Raw genomic sequence first — 18,177 nt, forward strand, 5'->3', positions numbered from 1 at the left:
GTGAACTTGGAGGAACATCCTCCCTAATGAAGCCTTGAGATGAGACCCCAGCCCTGGGCCACGCCCTACAGGCAGCTGCAGTGAGAAACCCTGAGTCACTCAGCTAAGCCACGCCTGGCTACTGACCCAGAGAAATGCGAGCTAAGCTGTGGGGTAACTCATTACACAGAAATAGCTCATGCAAACACGTTAAGTAACAAACATGCGCAAATAAAATTATTACAAAACCTATAGCTATTCTAATATTTAAACCTATCCTAAGGTATAACAGTTTTTAAACTTCATTTGCTATTCCTATAATTTTTTATACTTCCCTAAGGCTGTAATTATACTTGTGCTTTCCAATAGTTGCTTTACTATGTCCTTTGATACCTTCCTGAGCTCGCAGTGATCAACCTAGACCAAAAAGCAAAATATTTCAGTAAACTGTTTATCAAACATCTGATGTTTAGTCACAGTTTGGGACATGTTTGCTTTTCCCGCAGTGACTTAACTCAAGCTGCAGGTCATTTTACATTAGCTCTTGTTGTAGAGTTAAACTTTATTTGTTACAAAAATAGGATATTTCATCAATACTACCAAGAGCCATTTATAGATTTAATGCAATCCCTACCAAGATGACAATGGCACTTTTTTACAGAAGTAGAAAAAACATTCCTAAAATTTATATGGAACCACAAAAGATCCCAAATAGCCAAAAAAAAAAAATACTGAAAAAGAACAAAGCAGGTTGCGTCACACTTTCTGATTTCAAGCTATACTATGAAGTCATAGTCATCAAAACAGTATAGTACTGGCCTAAAAACAGATAAATAGACTAATGGAACAGAAGCAAGAGCCCAGAAACAAACCCAAGCATATATGGTCAACTAATGTTTGACAAAGGAGCCAAGAATACTCAATGGAGAAAAGACAGTCTCATCAATAAATGGTGCTGTGATGGGGCCAGCCCGGTGATGCAACAGTTAAGTTCACACGTTCCACTTTGGCAGGCCGGTGTTTGCTGGTTTAGATCCCGGGTGTAAACCTATGCACCACACTTATCAAGCCATGCCATGGTAGACATCCCACATATAAAATAGAGGAAGATGGGCATGGATGTTAGCTCAGGGCCAATCTTCTTCAGCAAAAAGAGGAGGATTGGAAGTAGATGTTAGCTCAGGGTTAATCCTCCTCAAAAAATAAAAATTAAAAAAAATGGTGCTGGTATAACTGGATACTCACACATAAAAGAACGAAACTGGACCCCTATTTTACACCACTCACAAAAATTAACTCGAAATGGATTAAAGACTTACATGTAAGACCTGAAATCATGAAACTCCCAGAAGAAAACATAGGCATAAAGGTCCATGACATGGGTCTTGGTAATGATTTATTGGCTATGACCCCTAGAGCACAAGCAACAAAATCAAGAATAAACAAGTTGGACTATATCAAATCAAAAAGCTTCTGCACAGCAAAGGAAACTATCAATAAAGTGAAAAGACAAGCTACAGAATGCGAAAAAAATATTTGCAAAACATATATCTGATAAGGGGTTATGTCCAAAATATACAAAGAACTTATACAACTCAATAGCAAAAAAATCAAATAATCCAACTAAAAACTGGGCAAAGGATCTGAATAGACATTTTTCCAAAGAAGATATAGAAAAGACCAACAGGGACATGAAAAGATGCTCAACATCACTAGTCTTTAGGGAAACGCAAGTTAAAACCACAATGCGATATCATCCCTCATTAGGATGTTAGGACGGCTAGTCTCAAAAAGACAAGACATAAATCCTGGAGTGGATGTGGACAAAAGAGAACACTTGTGCACTGTTGGTGGGGATTGTAAATTGTTACAGCCCATATTGAAAACAGCATGGAGGTTCTCAAAAAGTTAAAAATAGAACCACCAGATGATCCAGCCTTTCTGCTTCTGGGAATATATCTAAAGGAAACGAAAACACTAACTTGAAAATATATCTGCACGCACACGTTCATAGCAGCGTTATTTACAACAGTGAAGATATGAAAACAAACTAAAGGTCCATCAATAGATGAATGGATAAAGAAGTCGTGGTGTATATACAGTAGTCCCCCTGCATCCGAGGTTTTGCTTTCCGCGGTTTCGGTTACCGGTAGTAAACTGCGGTGCAAAAATATTAAATGACAAATTCCAGAAATAAAAAATTCATACGTTTTAAAGTGTGTGCCCTTTTGAGTAGCGTGATAAAAATCTCATGCTATCCTGCTCCATCCCAGCCTGAACATGAATCATCCCTTTGTCCAGCATATCCATGGTGCACACGCTACCCACCCCTTGGTCATCTAGCAGCCATCCCTGTTATCAGATGACTATTGCAGTGCTTATGTTCAAGTAACGCTTGTTTTACTTACTAATGGCCCCACAGCACAAGAGTAGTGACACTGGCAATTCAGATGCGCCAAAGAGGAGCAGTGAAGTGCTTCCTTTAAGTGAAAAGGTGAAAGTTCTCAACTTAATAAGGAAAAAATTCATACACTGAGGTTCTAAGATCTATGGTAACTTTTTATTACAGTGTATTGTTATAATTATTCTATTTTATTGTTAGTTATTGTTAATTTCTTACTGTGCCTAATTTATAAATTATATTGTTAGTTGTTAATCTTTCTGTGCCTAATTTATAAATTAAACTTTATCATATATATGTATGTATAGGAAAAAACATAGTATATATAGGGCTCACTACTATCTTCAGTTTTAGGCATCCACTGGGAGTCTTGGAACATATTCCTCTGGAAAAGGGGGGACTACTCTACACAATGTATACTGCTATATACAACTGTATACCATTCCATACAATAATGGAATATTATTCAACCATAAAAAATGAGGAAATCCTACTATTTGCGACAACATGGATGGATCTTCAAGGCATTATGCTAAGTGAAATAAGTCAAACAGAAAAAGACAAATGCTAAATAATCTCACTTATATGTGGAATCTAAAAAAATCCAAACTCATAGAAAAAGAGATCAGACTTGTAGTTAACAGAGGCAGAGGATAGGAAGAGGAGGAATTGGAGGAAAGCGGTAAAAATGTACAAACTTCCAGTTAGAAGATAAATAAGTACTAGGGAAGTAATGTACAACGTGATGACTATAGTTAACACTTCTGTATCACATATAGGAAAGTTGCTAAGAGAGGAAATCCTAAGAGTTCTCATCACAGGAACCTTTTTACTTTTCTTTTTGCTTTTCTTCTTATTGTATCTATATGAGATGATGAATATTAGCTGAACCTATTGTGGGAATCATTTCACAATATTTGTAAATCAAACCATCATGTTGTACATCTTAAACTTATACAATGCATATCAATATTTTTCAATAAAGCCGGAAAAAGTAGGACATTTTAAATTCTGACCTTTAACATATGTTGGATTTTTATAACCTAAAATCCCTATTATAAAATATGTGTGTTTTAAGTTTAAATTAGCCAACATTTCATTACGTATTATCCTATCATTAGTATATATTGATATTATTTGTTAGCACTGTTACTAGTAAGGTAAGCTTTATTGTATTATTTAAATTTTAGGGCCATTTAGAAATTCTATATCCTAGGAAAAGAGGAATCAAGATTTTGTAGCAAGCTCCCTTTTTAAGACATTTGCCTAAGTCATCATTTTAAATCGTGCTATTGAGCTCTCTTTTCCCCTTTCTGCTTTCTTATTGTATATGATAATCCTGTTTTTGGTTCTGCTTTTTCTGGACTATTTGACTTACAATTCCTAATATTTTCTTGTTTTTACGTATACACTTAAAAGAAATACCCTTCTATACTTTATAAACACACATATATTTAAAAAGAGGAAACAAATTCAGTTAGATATATTAACACATTTAACCTAATAAAATTAAGTTACTTTATTTTGATTAATTATTATTATTGCTCAAAGTGTTACAACTTCCTCCAAAAAGGCCCCCTTCAACCTGACATCATTTACCTTGTCTTAAATGTTCCTTGTTTGCCAATAACAATATGATATTGGTCCAACCTTAATTTTCCCCTCTGGAAGACATGAAATCAGCTAAATTCTAAAGAGCCCTGGTTCTTTCTTTCCTCCATTAAAAGCTTTTAATGACTTCCTTTTGAACTTTAGATGAACCTCTAAATTCTTTTCATTTTCTGTCACTCTCCCCACTCCTGGTGTTCTCCTCCCACACTGGCCTCCTTTTAGATCTCAGATGCACCAAGATAGGTGTTTGGGCTTAATTTCTGTTCTTGAGGAGTTTTTAGTCGAACGGAAGAAAGCATTGCAATAAACAACAGCAGAAACACAATATTTTCTTGGTATACCGGCACCTAGTACAGCACCTGGAATATAGCTGACCTGCAGCAAACAACTTGTGATTAAACTAAAGTAAGAGTCTGTCGGTTTGATAAGCAGATGAAAGACATTAACGTATAAATTAAAAGTGTTATTGCAACAGTGTTTCAAACAAAACAAATATTAGTTATCGAGGTCAAAACAAAATTACAGAAACATAAAAGTTTTGCAGATGGCTGCAGTGTGATGTGGAACACTGCCCAATGAAAGACATTGAAAAAGATGAGTTTAAGAAAATTTTTTCATGGTCACCTACTATGCATGTGCTGCAGCCCCTGCCTCGTGTCTGCCCTTACTTTATATGTCTACATAAATACGTATCAACAAATAATGACTTCCTACAATATCTAAGAATAAATGGCTAATGTGCAGAATTTTAACATCTAATAAATCATTAAAGTGGAACTACACGATTCATGCTTATCTTAAGCCCCCCTTCCTAATACCACCCAACAAATTACAGAATGTTTTTATTTTCTCTGATTTTTTTTACAACTGCTATAACTACAAGAGCAAAAATAATTACAAGCCAGACTTTTTATATGCAAGGAATTTCCACAAGCTCCCCAAAGCCATGAAAGCCAAGAGATTTTCTTTCATTTCTTCCACTGGTCCAGCCATCTGTTAATGGAGGAAACATGGCCCAGCACAGGGTATTCACTTGGACTACTGAGGATAGTCAGAAGAAAAAAGAATGGCGAAAAGGGCCCATACATTACTCTATACTGCATATACACAATTGTCTGACATTAGTATTTATCTCCCTAAATAACAAGATGACTTTTCGTGTAGTTTCTGCACTATAATTAATGCTCAGACCCAAGAAGAGATGATGATCTGTTGCTCTGAGCTGTTGGACTCAGCCTCAGAAGTCATCAGGCATCTTATGAGAATTACTTCTTCTTCACCATTAAAAGGCTTATAAGTAGTGTTTGTGCATATCAGACGCAAGAAGAAATATTTTGATTCAGAATAAAGAAAAATATTCCAGTTAAAGTCTGCAAACTGATGACCTTGGGAAAAAATGAGTTACATTTCCCGGGATGTTGTTCAAACGTAGTAGGTAACCACTTGGCAGGGAAGTTATAAAGAGAAATTTACAAATTCCTTGGATTGAAGGACGTTTAAGACCCCGTTCAAACCCATGGTTCTTTGAAAATAGATGCTTACCATACTCATATTTCTTGTTAGGAGTTCTGGATTGTATTTTCTTCCTTTTGGTATGAGATTCCACCACTGTGTAAATAGCCTTCTCAGTCATTTCTGGAGACGAGAGAAATGTATTGAGATAAGATATGGCGAAAGGAGACCCTCCTCCACAACCGTTCAAGAAAAAAAAATCATTACAATTCATACATCCAGACAACATATGGCAATTAGCTGTCAATAAAAATCACATGTAAGTAGATTTTTTCCCTCTTTTATAAGAATCTTTTATAAGTTAATATTGGAGTTTCCCACCAATTGTGGTCTTTTGTAGGCTAAGGGATGCTGCTGTGCCAATGATGGATGGAGAAATCATTTAATTTGAGGAGGGTAAAACTATAAGGTGTTAAGACAAATGATTATCATTTTAAAGAGGATCTTCTCCTACTATGATCAGAAAAAAAGAGATTGAAATAACAGGCCTGAATACATAAAACCAGAGCTATCAGAAAAAAGCAAACTAAGAAGTTGCCGTCTTGGCTGCCTGAGAGATACCAGACTCTTATATTTCAAGCACAAATCACAAAAGTTGCTTGTTTTGTTTTGTTTTTAATCTTAAACCATCTTGATTTGTAGCACAGCACATCCTGTTATACTGCAATGCCAGATTATAAGAAGCCAATTAATAGCTACAATGATAATAAATCCAGAACTATTCTGCTTTCTCCATCTTATTTTTCCAAAGGCCCTTCATTCCCACTTGTCAAACAACCTGCTTTTATTTTTAATTCAGTATGAATTCCCTCTTCTGTGTGATGAGGAGCCCATTGAAATTGAGAACAACCATGGGGAAACAGTTCACAGACATAAATCTGGACATATATTTTAAAAAATCCAGAGATTGGGGCCGGCCCCGTGGCCGAGTGGTTAAGTTAGCACGCTCCGCTGCAGGTGGCCCAGTGTTTCGTTGGTTCGAATCCTGGGCATAGACATGGCACCACTCATCGAGCCATGCTGAGGCTGTGTCCCACATGCCACAACTAGAAGGACCCACAACTAAGAATATACAACCATGTACCGGGGGGCTTTGGGGAGAAAAAGGCAAAAATAAACATCTTAAAAAAAAAAAAATCCAGAGAGCAAGAGACTAAGGGCTGGTCCAACAGTTTGACAACATCCACACCGTTGGCTCTCTAAATCTTTCTAATCTGTCCTTGGGCATGTTGATAACCTCGAGGCCACAACAGAGCTGCCACAGCTCCAGATAATTTGTCAGTATTCAAGGAAACAAAAAGAGAATAGAGGCAATGCAAGCCTTTCCAGAATTCCTCTAGCCAACTTTGTCTTAAGTTTCAATGGCCAAAGGTGGGCCACATGGCCACTCTAGCTGCAAAGGGAGCTGAGATAGTGAGTAACTTGTGCGAATGGCAGGGGAACAGGTGATTTAGAATGGCTCATGGATAGGCCAACCGTCTCTGACACCCAGTGCTAAGGCTACCACAAGACTTAAACAGACATCAACAAATTTTTGAGGACTTACTGTTTACACCCCAAAATAAATGTAAAAGTAATGAATCCAAGAGGGCTCTTTTACTTTTCAGAAAAGGAATGAGGAACTATACACCACAGTATATAGTGATAAAGAAATATCTTATACTATATTACTTGTTTGGCATTGTTATCTTCTGCTGGTTTATCTGTAGCAATTATCAGTTTAAAAAAAACAACCATAAAACCAAAGGAACCATAATAGTTTCCTTTGAGGAAATAAAAACGATAGAGTTAAAAAGATTCCCCCTGAGGTATTTGTCTGGGTTAGTGGTGATAAGAAGGGATATCATAGGCAGTAATGACTTTAAATAGGAAAAGAAAGAGAGATGAGTTTCTGGGACTTGCATCAAAGAAGAAAAGAAAAACAGTCTGGTCCTCAGCAGGAATTTTCAGATATGTTTTTATCTCTGTACAATATTCATTCTCACAGCTCTTCTTTAGATAATTGCTTTTATTTGCCTATTCTGGCTAAACACCAAGCTGGTTGTCCCTATTCACAGCTCCTCCAGCAATGCCCAATATCCTACCTTGCAGCAGTGCAAAGTCTCTGGAAAATTATGCATTTTTGCTATAATCATCCTGAACGAAATACATTCTCTTCCTCCAAATCCAGTTGAATGGATTCCTTTGAAAAGTCTTCCCTGTGCCTCAGCAGAGTGAACTCCACCCCTCCTGTGTGTTCTCAGTGCACCTTAATTATGACCCAAATACTTAGGTATTCACACTGCATTTCAATTATCTGTAGGCACGTCTGCCCTCTGAAATTTGAGCTCCCTAAGGGAAGAGTCTGTGGCTTAATTACCTTCATATTTTGAATAACAATTATAATGCTCTGCATATAGTAAATGTTAAATAAACAATTGTTGAACAACTGAATAAGGGAAAAAATTAATGTTCTATTGAGGGAAACAATTATAAACAAGGAAAATTAGAAAGAAGTGGCAATTAATTCTGTTTCAAAGTGTCTGAGAAAGAATAGTTTGATTTCCTTGAATGGCTTTGTTCCTACACTAAAATACAAAGTGTTCATCTTTTAAAAAATTTCAGCATATAAGGAAAAAAGAAATCTCATACTGTAGTTTGTCTGTATACCTCCACAGTACAAGAAATTCTCTATCTAGATTATTATAGTTTATAACTAAGAATAAAGTCTAACTAGAAATGATAACACTAAACATTCACAAAAATAATGTTATTTCTAAAGAAAGAAAAAGGTGAACATATCTTCTCCACTTTCCTCAGTCCTTGTAATTCACTTTCTTCCATTCTAAAGGAAAGAAACCTTAGAGGGCACAGCATTATTCCATTTCCAGAATAGAAATTCTTCTACTCAATGACCTGCTTTTAATTTAACTCAATTCAACTTGAAAATATTCTAATTGGGGACATTCAATTCCTTTCCCTAAAGTTCAATTGTTGTGAGTTTCCTCCACTGTTCTGGGATTTCAAATATCAATCTCCATCAGATAGAATTAAGGATGTTAACAAAATCTATAGAAGTAGTAGCTGATGACACCTTTGACCTTACCTGAAAATTCCATGGTTTCATCAGAAATGGAGTTGAGAGTGGTTCATTTCTCTAATGAAGGCTGAACAAGAGGAAAAGATCTGATGTCCAGAACAACTGAAAATATTCTCAGCAATAGAATAAGAGATCTATTGACATTTCAGAGACATTCTGAAAGTTTCTGTTCTGGTCAGAATTCTTATATATGCGTACGCTTTTTTTAAAGGACCTCTTCTCCTTTCTTCACTCTAGGGCATAGGTGAAGAACAGGTACCTGTGAGGTTAATAGTTTTGACTGATAAATGGAGGAAAAAATACTACCATAGATAACTAGATAATGTAAAGAAGGAAAGAAGAAAGAAAGCAGGAAAAAAAAGAAAAGAATGAGAAGAAATAGAAAAGAATGGGAAATAATCTAGTCAAAGTTGTGAGAGGGTTAGCTCGGAATCTCTGTAATCATTTCGCAATGTAGTTTCCATGTAGAGATCTCATCTTTCCCTAGTGTTGCCTGAGAGGAAATCCAAGCGAGAACTAAGAGGATGGAAGAATGTTCTGCCAGACAGCACCTCCCACCTTGGGACAGACAGAGATAATGAAGAAAACATAGAAAAAATTATAAATTCAAACTGTGGGAGAAGTCGGGAGAAGAATAATCTCTTAATTACCCAGAGAAAAGATTACAAATACTGAAATATTGTCATTTTATAAAAGCAATTGTTCATATGTTTTACTTTGCTAAATTATTGGGAAGAAAACCACACAACTTTCTTTTATTTCAATGAATGAATAAAAGAATGATGATCAAATATTTAAGGTATATTAGGAAATATGTTTTATATTATATATACAACATAGCCCCCACATCTGGAAACATAAGAAAAGTTATATACTAATGGTTTGTTGCCATCACTTTACAATACAACAATATTACATGATTTGTTCACTGTGTTCTTCCTTATTAGCAATGTGTTATGCAAATTAGGAACAAATGTAGTATAATAATGTAACAGTTCCATCAATTCCTGAACATGCATCAGTGGTGATTTGCCTGCAATGATTTTCATCTCTGGTTTTTATTTATAAACCTGTAACTTTAGCACAACCCAGAAGTAATCAACCAAGTTAATCTTCAAAAAGTCAAAGAAAATATTATCTATATTTCTAAACTTTAGCCACCCTGTATTTAACTTATATTATGTATATTCTGAAACTCTCCCTAATTACAATGTTCATTCCTCATTAATAAGTTGTTGTTGTGGATATTTATCTTTTAATTAATGATCACTTTGCCAAGTAGCCTAGACTTTAGGCAATTACTATGTCATATGCATTCTGAATTTTCAGTACTTACCACAGTTTCCTATACAGAGTAGTTCCTTGAAGAATATTTCTTGAATAAAAATGAACTCTTAAATTTCCTTATTTACTTTTGAAGTACATTTTGTTTATTTGACACTACACTTTGAGTACATACAATCCAGAGCCTTATTTCCTCTGATGGTTTTGTCATAATAAATACTCAGAGAGATTTTTCAAACGACGTCTTAGAGCTACCACTTCTCTGCTTATGCTTTTCACCACTGGAAGAGAGTTTTCTTTCTATTCAACTGAAGAAATTTCTTTTTTTAAAAAAAATGCTCGCTTCTCTTCCAAGATGTCCCTGATAAAAGCCGCTGTTGTGTTTTGGTTTGCATTGCTTTGATGAATAAAGCAAACTGCTACTAAGTAAAAGAAATGAATTTGTGTAAAATTCATACAAATTATGGAACCAACCTGGTGGTGTAGTGGTTAAGTTTGCACACTCTGCTTCGGGAGCCTGGAGTTGGCAGGTTCGGATCCCGGGCATGAACCCAGCTTTGTTTGTCAAGCCATTCCATGGCAGCATCTCACATACAATAGAGGAAGATTGGCAGAGGTGCTAGCTCAGCACCTCAATCCAAAAGAGGAAGATTGCTAACAGATGTTAGTTCATGGCTAATCTTCCTCACACACACACACACACACACACACACGCACACATACAAAATTTATACAAATTATGAAAGGAGTGTAAAAAATAGTTTTAAGTTCAACTCAGATAAAGGAATATTTATTTCATGTAATCCAAAGTAGCAAAATAGAAGACATGAATGAAATGAAAAGAGTTTCATAGAGCAGGAAAATGGGCAGTTATCTCTGACTGGGCTGGAATGTGAGCAACCTAACAAGGATGCACCATTTAAGGGAATTCTTAAAAGAAAATTAATTTTAGCTGCAGAAATGAGAAGGGAAAAAACACATCGGGCCAAAGAAATTCATGACTAGAGCAAGGAATGGGTGAAACAACCAGCACTTAGCACAGAGAATTCAAAGCTCACAATAACCACTTCTGAAACTGAATTATCTTATAGATTTTTGTGTAAGATAACTGGATTCTATTTTGAGATTCTGACAAAGACATGGAAGATAAAATCAAAAGAGGAAAAACTGAAAACAACCCTATTCCACATTATTCATTTCCAATATCCTTCTCTTGATATCCTGAGTCAGCATCTACCCATTGAGGATGAACACAGTATCACGTTGACCTCTTTTTTAAATCAGATTCAATTTGTATCTCCACTTGGTCTTACTGCTACTGTAACAGACTGAACGGCCTATTTTAAATAATTACTTGCATGAAAGCATTGCACCTGCCATTTTTAAGTGCCTATGATAACATATACACATATCTGCCTTTGTGTCCAGGAGAATGTCCATTATTCTCAGGCTACCAGGACAATGCAAAGATATCTGAGATAAAGATAAAGATCAGAGATATAGCACCATCAAGATTAGAGTCAGGCAGCCTGGGTTCAAACCCCCAACTCCAACTATTAATTAATTGAATAATCTTACAAGCCTCAATTTTCTCATCAGTAAAATGGAGATAATGATATTATCTCACATGATTGTTATATTGACAAGAGGAGAAAATATATGTGGATTCAGCAAGGAAAACAGAAATCTCTCTGAGTGATTAAAACAAAGGGAATTTAATTGAAGGAATTGATTAAGCAGGTGACTAAGATGCTATAAACCACCCAGGAGTCGAGAAGGAAACTCAGAGTTTAACAATACCAGGAAGCCTCTACTACCCTTTGAACTAAGAATAAACGAAGGAGGTGGTTTTCCTGGAACCAAACCACTGGCAGAAGCTAGAACCACAGAAGGTCTGTCCAATGAGAGGACCAGAGAAGTAATGCAGCCATTGCTAGAGATGCAGCCTAAAGTAGAGAGGGGTGAAAACTACTCCGGTTTCTCCCTTTCTCCCATCCTCAAATTCCTATTAGCATCTGTTGACATAACCCACCTCAAATCCAGAAACGCGGCTTTACAGAACCCAACTTATACACTGTCTCAAATTCTCAGCCTCAGCTTCATACGTCTCTTGAGATCTTTTTTTTCTTTTTTTTTAAAGATTGGCAACTGAGCTAGCTAACAACGCTTGCCAATATTTTTGTTTCTTTTCCTCAAAGCCCCCCAGTATATAGTTGTATATTCTAGTTGTGAGTGCCTCTGGTTGTGCTATGTGGGACACCGCCTCAGCATGGCCTGATGAGCAGTGCCATGTCCACGCCCGGGATCCGTAATCGGCAAAATCCCGGGCCACCAAAGTGGAGCACGTGAACTTAACCACTAGGCCATATGGCAAGCCCCTGTCTCTCAGGTTCTTAACCACTTACTTTACATAATTGTCCTTGCAGTGATCACCTGTGCTGAAGATGAATGCTTCCATTGTCTGAAGTCTATGACCGAACTGTCTGGCTCTGAACACCATTTCCAGATTCTGGTAAGCATCACCATAGGATACGAGAGCTGGATTCCCCAGCAGCTGTCCAGGCTAGAAGTGCAGATTACTCGTTTCCACTTGGAATGAACTATAACCAATGGGAGACAGTGAGGAAAAGGAATTGGCACATCAATTCCTCTTCACTCCTCCCTTCCCTGGACTATTTACACTTACCGTTTTTCTGCAGTCATGCCCCCCACGGTCAAATGACCAGCTTTGTTTCTTCATGGAGCAGTGGTCAGCCTAAGTATGTACCACCTTGTATTTCTTTCCCATCCTTTCTTACCTCACTTCCATTTTCCCTCATTTTCACTGCCCTGTAAAGCACTCATAGCACTTAAGTCTCTCCTCAGACTTTGTTTGGTTGAGACACTGGGAAATGCAGCCTGGAGGGGTTCGCTCCCCTGCAATGCAAAGCTGAGCAGAGGAAGAACAAGGTTTACCTCTGAGCAAAAACAGGTCCAGAGTGGCATATTCTAACCTCAACATTCGTTCCCATCCTTATATTCATATTTAAATCTTTAACAACTTCATGCTTCCAGCCATATGAGGCAACAATCTGCTATACCAAGAAAGAGGCTCTCACTCTTTCCCCAAAGGAGAGACACAAAGCCCGATTAGTCATTGTGTCTACCTACCTCAAATATTGGGCCTCCAAATGATAGGCAGTTCTCTCCATCAGCTCTAGATGTGGCCCCTCATACTTTGGAAATCTGCACTGCAATGATAAAGTGCACTAACACTTCCTATACTAAATAGGAGTGGAAACAGAGAAGAAAAAGGATACAATCCCTTATCATACACACATATCATATGCTTATCAACATATCTTCATGTCTATAATAGGTCATGAAACCATGGTTGATATTGATCACTTTCTACTCCCACCATCCATTCATTTTCCTCATGAGGCTAATGTCTCAACTAGTTGTGTGGTTCCTTATCTAGTGTGATAACTCCTCCCAAGTGTTCTTTTCCTATTTTATGTACAAGTTTTATTTAATAGCACTATCTCCATTATGTCCTCCTTTACCTTAGGGTCTTTAGGCTAGTAAACTGATTTAACTACCCATTAACTAATCCTGCCATAGTAGGCATAATAGGGAGCTAGGACTCAAGTGTATTGAGGGACATCCCCTGTTATAGATGTTCGGTCATTGCCTAACTCCTCCATCTTATGCTTTCTGCACCATTTAAGAGGTCACCTATGAGTCTTAGCATCTTAGCTTGAGACAACAGGAAATGTCCAGCCTTCTTGAATTGTCCTTTCCTTTATCTCTCTTTCTTATATAGAAACTTTGTAGTTTATATCTTCCAGACATCCAATATCTTTTCACAGTACAGAAGCTCTGCTTTCTGTATACATCTGATGGTCACATATTATCAGCATTTCTACACTTAGTAGCCTTTTCATAAATAATTTTCAATCATTCACGATTTAATTTAAATCCCTTAAGTCACTTGATAATTCAATGAGAGTACTACCAATAATTACACCTTTTGGGGAGAAGAGATTCAAGTTCTCATTTCCAAAGCAGGCGTAAGACAGATGTGAGGCCAGCTGTCCCAAACCTCCTCTCTAGGTATGGTATGGATCCCTATGAGGGGAGTGTGGACAATATGGAATTCTCCCTTCTGTTACATTGTAAACATTATAGCCTTTCTCACTGGCTAATGGTATATGTGCTTATTTACAGAGGGGTTATACGATGTGGACCAAATCCTCATTGCAAACTCCCCTGAATGGCTACAATCCTGCCTTTCATTAGATGGCACCATCTTAACCCAGGCTTTCTTGGAAAACAGAGCCTGAGGAAAACATTATGTGATAACACTTAATGGGGGGAAGGAGTGAAATCCAAAGGAAGCAAGAATGAGAGGCAGAAGTAAAGAAAAACGAGTCAGAGAAGGAGGAAAAGGAAGTACAACATGACACATTTTCAGGCTGGCCACAGCCTCACAAGAAAACAGTTTTTTACTCATTCACATGGAGCATCTCTGGGGAGCCCTTACACTAACACTGCATCTTCAAAGCGTCCATGAGTTTGGAGGAGGGGGCTACCAGTTCACTGGCAGCCTCTTTCCTGTCTTCTGCCTTTTTCTGATAAAAATTTGCCACATAGGGCCTTTATATCCCTGCATTTCTGGATTGTGTTACCTGAACCCTTCAGGCCACCTCTGAAAGCCACAGCCTCTGAGTGATCTGGTCAACCTGGCACCGAATCTGCTGTGGCTCCTGCCAAGGTGGACATGATGGAGGCCATGCCAACATCTGGCCATTGTACAGGTTATGATAACCTAGTTTTACAACTGTGAGTACAAAACAAGTATTGCTGGGGTTCCTCTAGCTAGGAAGCTGGGAAAGCATCCAGGTGAGCGAGACAGATGAGCTGAGAGACCAGGGAAGGCACATGAACCAGGTCCAGTATACTGCCCAATGATGGGGGATGCTTGAACCAGTTTATCAAAAGCTTTATAAACTCTCAGAGGTAAAGATCTAATTTAGACAAGAGGATATATAAGCTTTCACTTAAGAGGTCAGGAATAAAAGCAGTTAGACTCAAAATAAGTAGGAGAGAAAATAATAAAGACAAAACAAGATGAAAAATGGACAAACATTAAAAAGTCAATGAAACAAAAATCTGGGTCATTGACAAGATCCATAAAATTGATATAAATCTCTAGCTAGCCTAATCAAGAAAGAAAAACACAAATACAACATTAGAAATACAAGCAACATCAGAAAAGAAAGGACATGATTACAGATAATAAGGAAATATTACTGTTACAGGTTGAAATGTGTCCTCCAAACAGATATGTTTAAGTCCTAACCTTTGAACCTACAAATGTGACCTTAGTTGGAAACAGGGTATTTGTAAATGTAATCAGCTTAAGAAGACCTCATTAGAGTAGACCCTAACCCAATATAACTGGAGTCCTCATAAGAAGAGGAAACTGCATGTAAAGAGAGAGAGACCCACGGGGAGAATGCCACGTGATGACAGAGCCACAAATTGAGGACTGCAGCTGCAAGCCAAGTAACACCAAGGATCGACAGCCTCCATCAGAAGCAAGAAAGAGGCAAGGAAAGATTCCACCCAGAGTCTCAGAGGAAGCATGCTGGCACCTTGGTGATGGACTTCTGTCCTCCAGAATAGTGAGAGAATACATTTTGGTTGTTTTAAGCTGCCAAATTTGTGGCACTTTGTTACAGCAGCCCTGGGAAACTAATGCAATGAAAGACAACACAGCAATGAATTTGACAGTTTAAACAAAATGGACAGATTTCTTGAAAGATAAAAATTATCAAAATTGACAAGAAACAGAATGTCTAACTAGCCCTAAATCTATTAAAGAAATGGTATTCCTAATTAAATACCTTCTCCCAAGGAAAACTTCAGACTCAGATTATTTCACTAGTAAATTCAATCAAACATTTAAGGAATGAGAATACAAATTCTATTCCCCCAAAATTGATGGATATTCAAAAGTATCCCAAATGGATATATAAGGCTGGTATTTCTCCAATACCATAAACACAAAAAGACATTTAAAAAAAAATAAATGAACAATATCTGTTATGAATATAAACACAAAAATACTTTAACAAAATATTTCCCACACAAATCTAACAATATATAAAAGAAAGATGATAAATTCAGCGTAACCAAGTTGATTTATCCAAGAAGTGTAAGTTTTTTTTAACATTCAAAAGTCAGGGGCCAGCCTGGTAGCCGTGATTAAGTTCACATGCTCCACTTCAGCAGCCCAGGGTTCACGGGTTCAGATCCTGGGCATGGATCCACACACTGCTTATCAAGCCATGCTGGGGCAGCATCCCACACACAAAATGGAGGAAGATTGGCACAGATGTTAGCTCAGTGACTAGATTGGCAATGGATGTTAGTTCACTGCCAATCTTCCTCACCAAAAAAAAAAAAAAAAAATCAACACAATTCACCATAAGTGCTCAAAAAGAAAATCTATATAATCATCTCAATAGATGCAGAAAAACTATATAACAAAATTCAACTCCCAGTCATGATGAAAGTCTCAATCAATAAGAATAGAAGGGAATTTCCTCAACCTGATAAAGAGGATCTACAAAAAAACCTACAGCTGACCTCACATAATAGTGAAAGACTAAATACTTTTCTTCATAAGACAGGGAACAAGGCAAGGATGCCTGTCTATCATCACTTCTCCTCAACATTGTCCTCAACCAGGTCCTAGCCAGTACAATAAAGCAAGAGAAAAACTGAAGGAAAGAATAAGCAAAACCTTCTACATCATCATAGGACATGATTACGTACATCAAAAAGAAATATCCTAAGGAATCTACAAAAAAAATAAACCTACTGGAAATAAGTAAACTTAAAAAGGTGATAGGATATGAGGTCAATTTACAGAAACCAATTTTATTTATATAAACTAACAACAAATAATTTTTTAAGTGTTAAATGCCACTTATAATAGCATCAAAAAATAGAAATCTAGGTAAATATGTATAAGACCTATAACCTGAAATGTATCATATGCTGAGAGAAATTTATAAAGACCTAACTTTATGGAGAGATAAATCATGGTCACAAATTCTAACACTTGATATTGTTAAGATGGCAATTCTCCCAAATTAATCTACAGATTCAATGCTGTCCCAGGCAAAATCTCACCAAGCATTTTTGAAGAAATTTTGAGAAAATGCAAAATCCTAGAATAGCCAATATACTTTTGAAAAAGAATTTGGAGGATTAGTACATCTGATTCCAAGGCTTACTATAAAGCTACGTAACTGAGACAATATGGTATTACTTCAAGAATAGGCATATAGATCACTGAGACAAAACAGAGAATCCAGAAATAGACCTACACAGGGGGCCTGCCCCATGGTGCAGTGGTTAAGTTTGCGCTCTCCACTTTGGTGGTCCGGGGTTCACATGTTTGGATCCCAGGTGGGGACCAACACACTGCTTATCAAGCCATGCTGTGGTAGGCATCCCATATATAAAATAGAGGAAGATGGGCACAGATGTTAGCTCAGGGCCAATCTTCTGCAGCAAAAAGAGGAACTTTGGTGGCAGATGCTAGCTCAGGGCTAATCTTCCTAGGAAAAAAAATAGACCTATACAGATATGGTCAATTAATTTTCTACAAAAGCAGCAAAGTAATTCAAGGGAGGATAGGGAAGTCTTTTCAACAAATTGTGCAAAAAAACTGTACATCTATATGAAATAATAGTGAGCCTCAGCCTTTTTCTCACACACAAAAATTAACTTGGAATGGGTATAGGCTAAACATATAAGTTAAAAATATAAAACTTCTAGAAGCAAACATAGGAGAAAAATCTCAGTGAACATGACAGAGGCAAAGATTTCTTAGATAGGACATAAAAGCACACAAAAAATGATAAATGAGGTTTCATCAAAATTTCAAAACTTACGCTTCTTGAAAGACACCATTAAGACAATGAAAAGACAAGACAGACTGGGAGAAAGTATTTGCAATACATATATCTAACAAGGGATTTGTATCCAAATCATACAAAGAACTCTTACAACTCCATAGTAAGACAGACAAACTCAATGTTAAAAAATACTGAACAGACATTACAATGGGCAAAATGTTGAACAGACCCTTCACAAAAGAAGATACATAAATGGCTAATGAACACATGACAAGATGCTCAATGTCATTAGTCTTCAGGGAAATGCAAATTAAAAACCACAATGAGATACCATTACACACCCACCATGATGGCTAAAATTAAAAAGACTGACACTATCAAGTATTGGCAATAAC

The 18,177-nt window shown here is 37.0% G+C and overlaps 2 protein-coding genes across 6 annotated transcripts in view; both read right to left on the bottom strand.

Annotated features, from left to right (window-relative positions):
• Positions 1 to 8,740, bottom strand: part of LOC102149038 (natural killer cells antigen CD94) — a 52,386-nt gene extending 43,646 nt beyond the window's left edge. For 3 of the 5 annotated variants that reach the window (XM_070269893.1, XM_070269896.1, XM_023643123.2), the window contains exons 1-2: positions 8,589 to 8,740; positions 5,534 to 5,626 (exon numbers count right to left, since the gene is read on the bottom strand). In XM_070269893.1, coding sequence (XP_070125994.1) covers positions 5,534 to 5,626; positions 8,589 to 8,601 — 106 coding nt within the window. In that variant the 5' untranslated portion in view covers positions 8,602 to 8,740. Of the gene's footprint in view, positions 1 to 5,533; positions 5,627 to 7,587; positions 7,697 to 8,588 lie in introns of those variants that run through there. The other 2 variants (XM_070269895.1, XM_070269894.1) reach the window with 1 other exon arrangement.
• LY49E (killer cell lectin-like receptor) overlaps positions 1 to 18,177 on the bottom strand; it is a 101,153-nt gene that overhangs the window by 71,217 nt on the left and 11,759 nt on the right.

Source organism: Equus caballus, chromosome 6 (genome assembly GCF_041296265.1).
Source record: "Equus caballus isolate H_3958 breed thoroughbred chromosome 6, TB-T2T, whole genome shotgun sequence".
NCBI classification, from domain to species: Eukaryota; Metazoa; Chordata; class Mammalia; order Perissodactyla; family Equidae; genus Equus; species Equus caballus.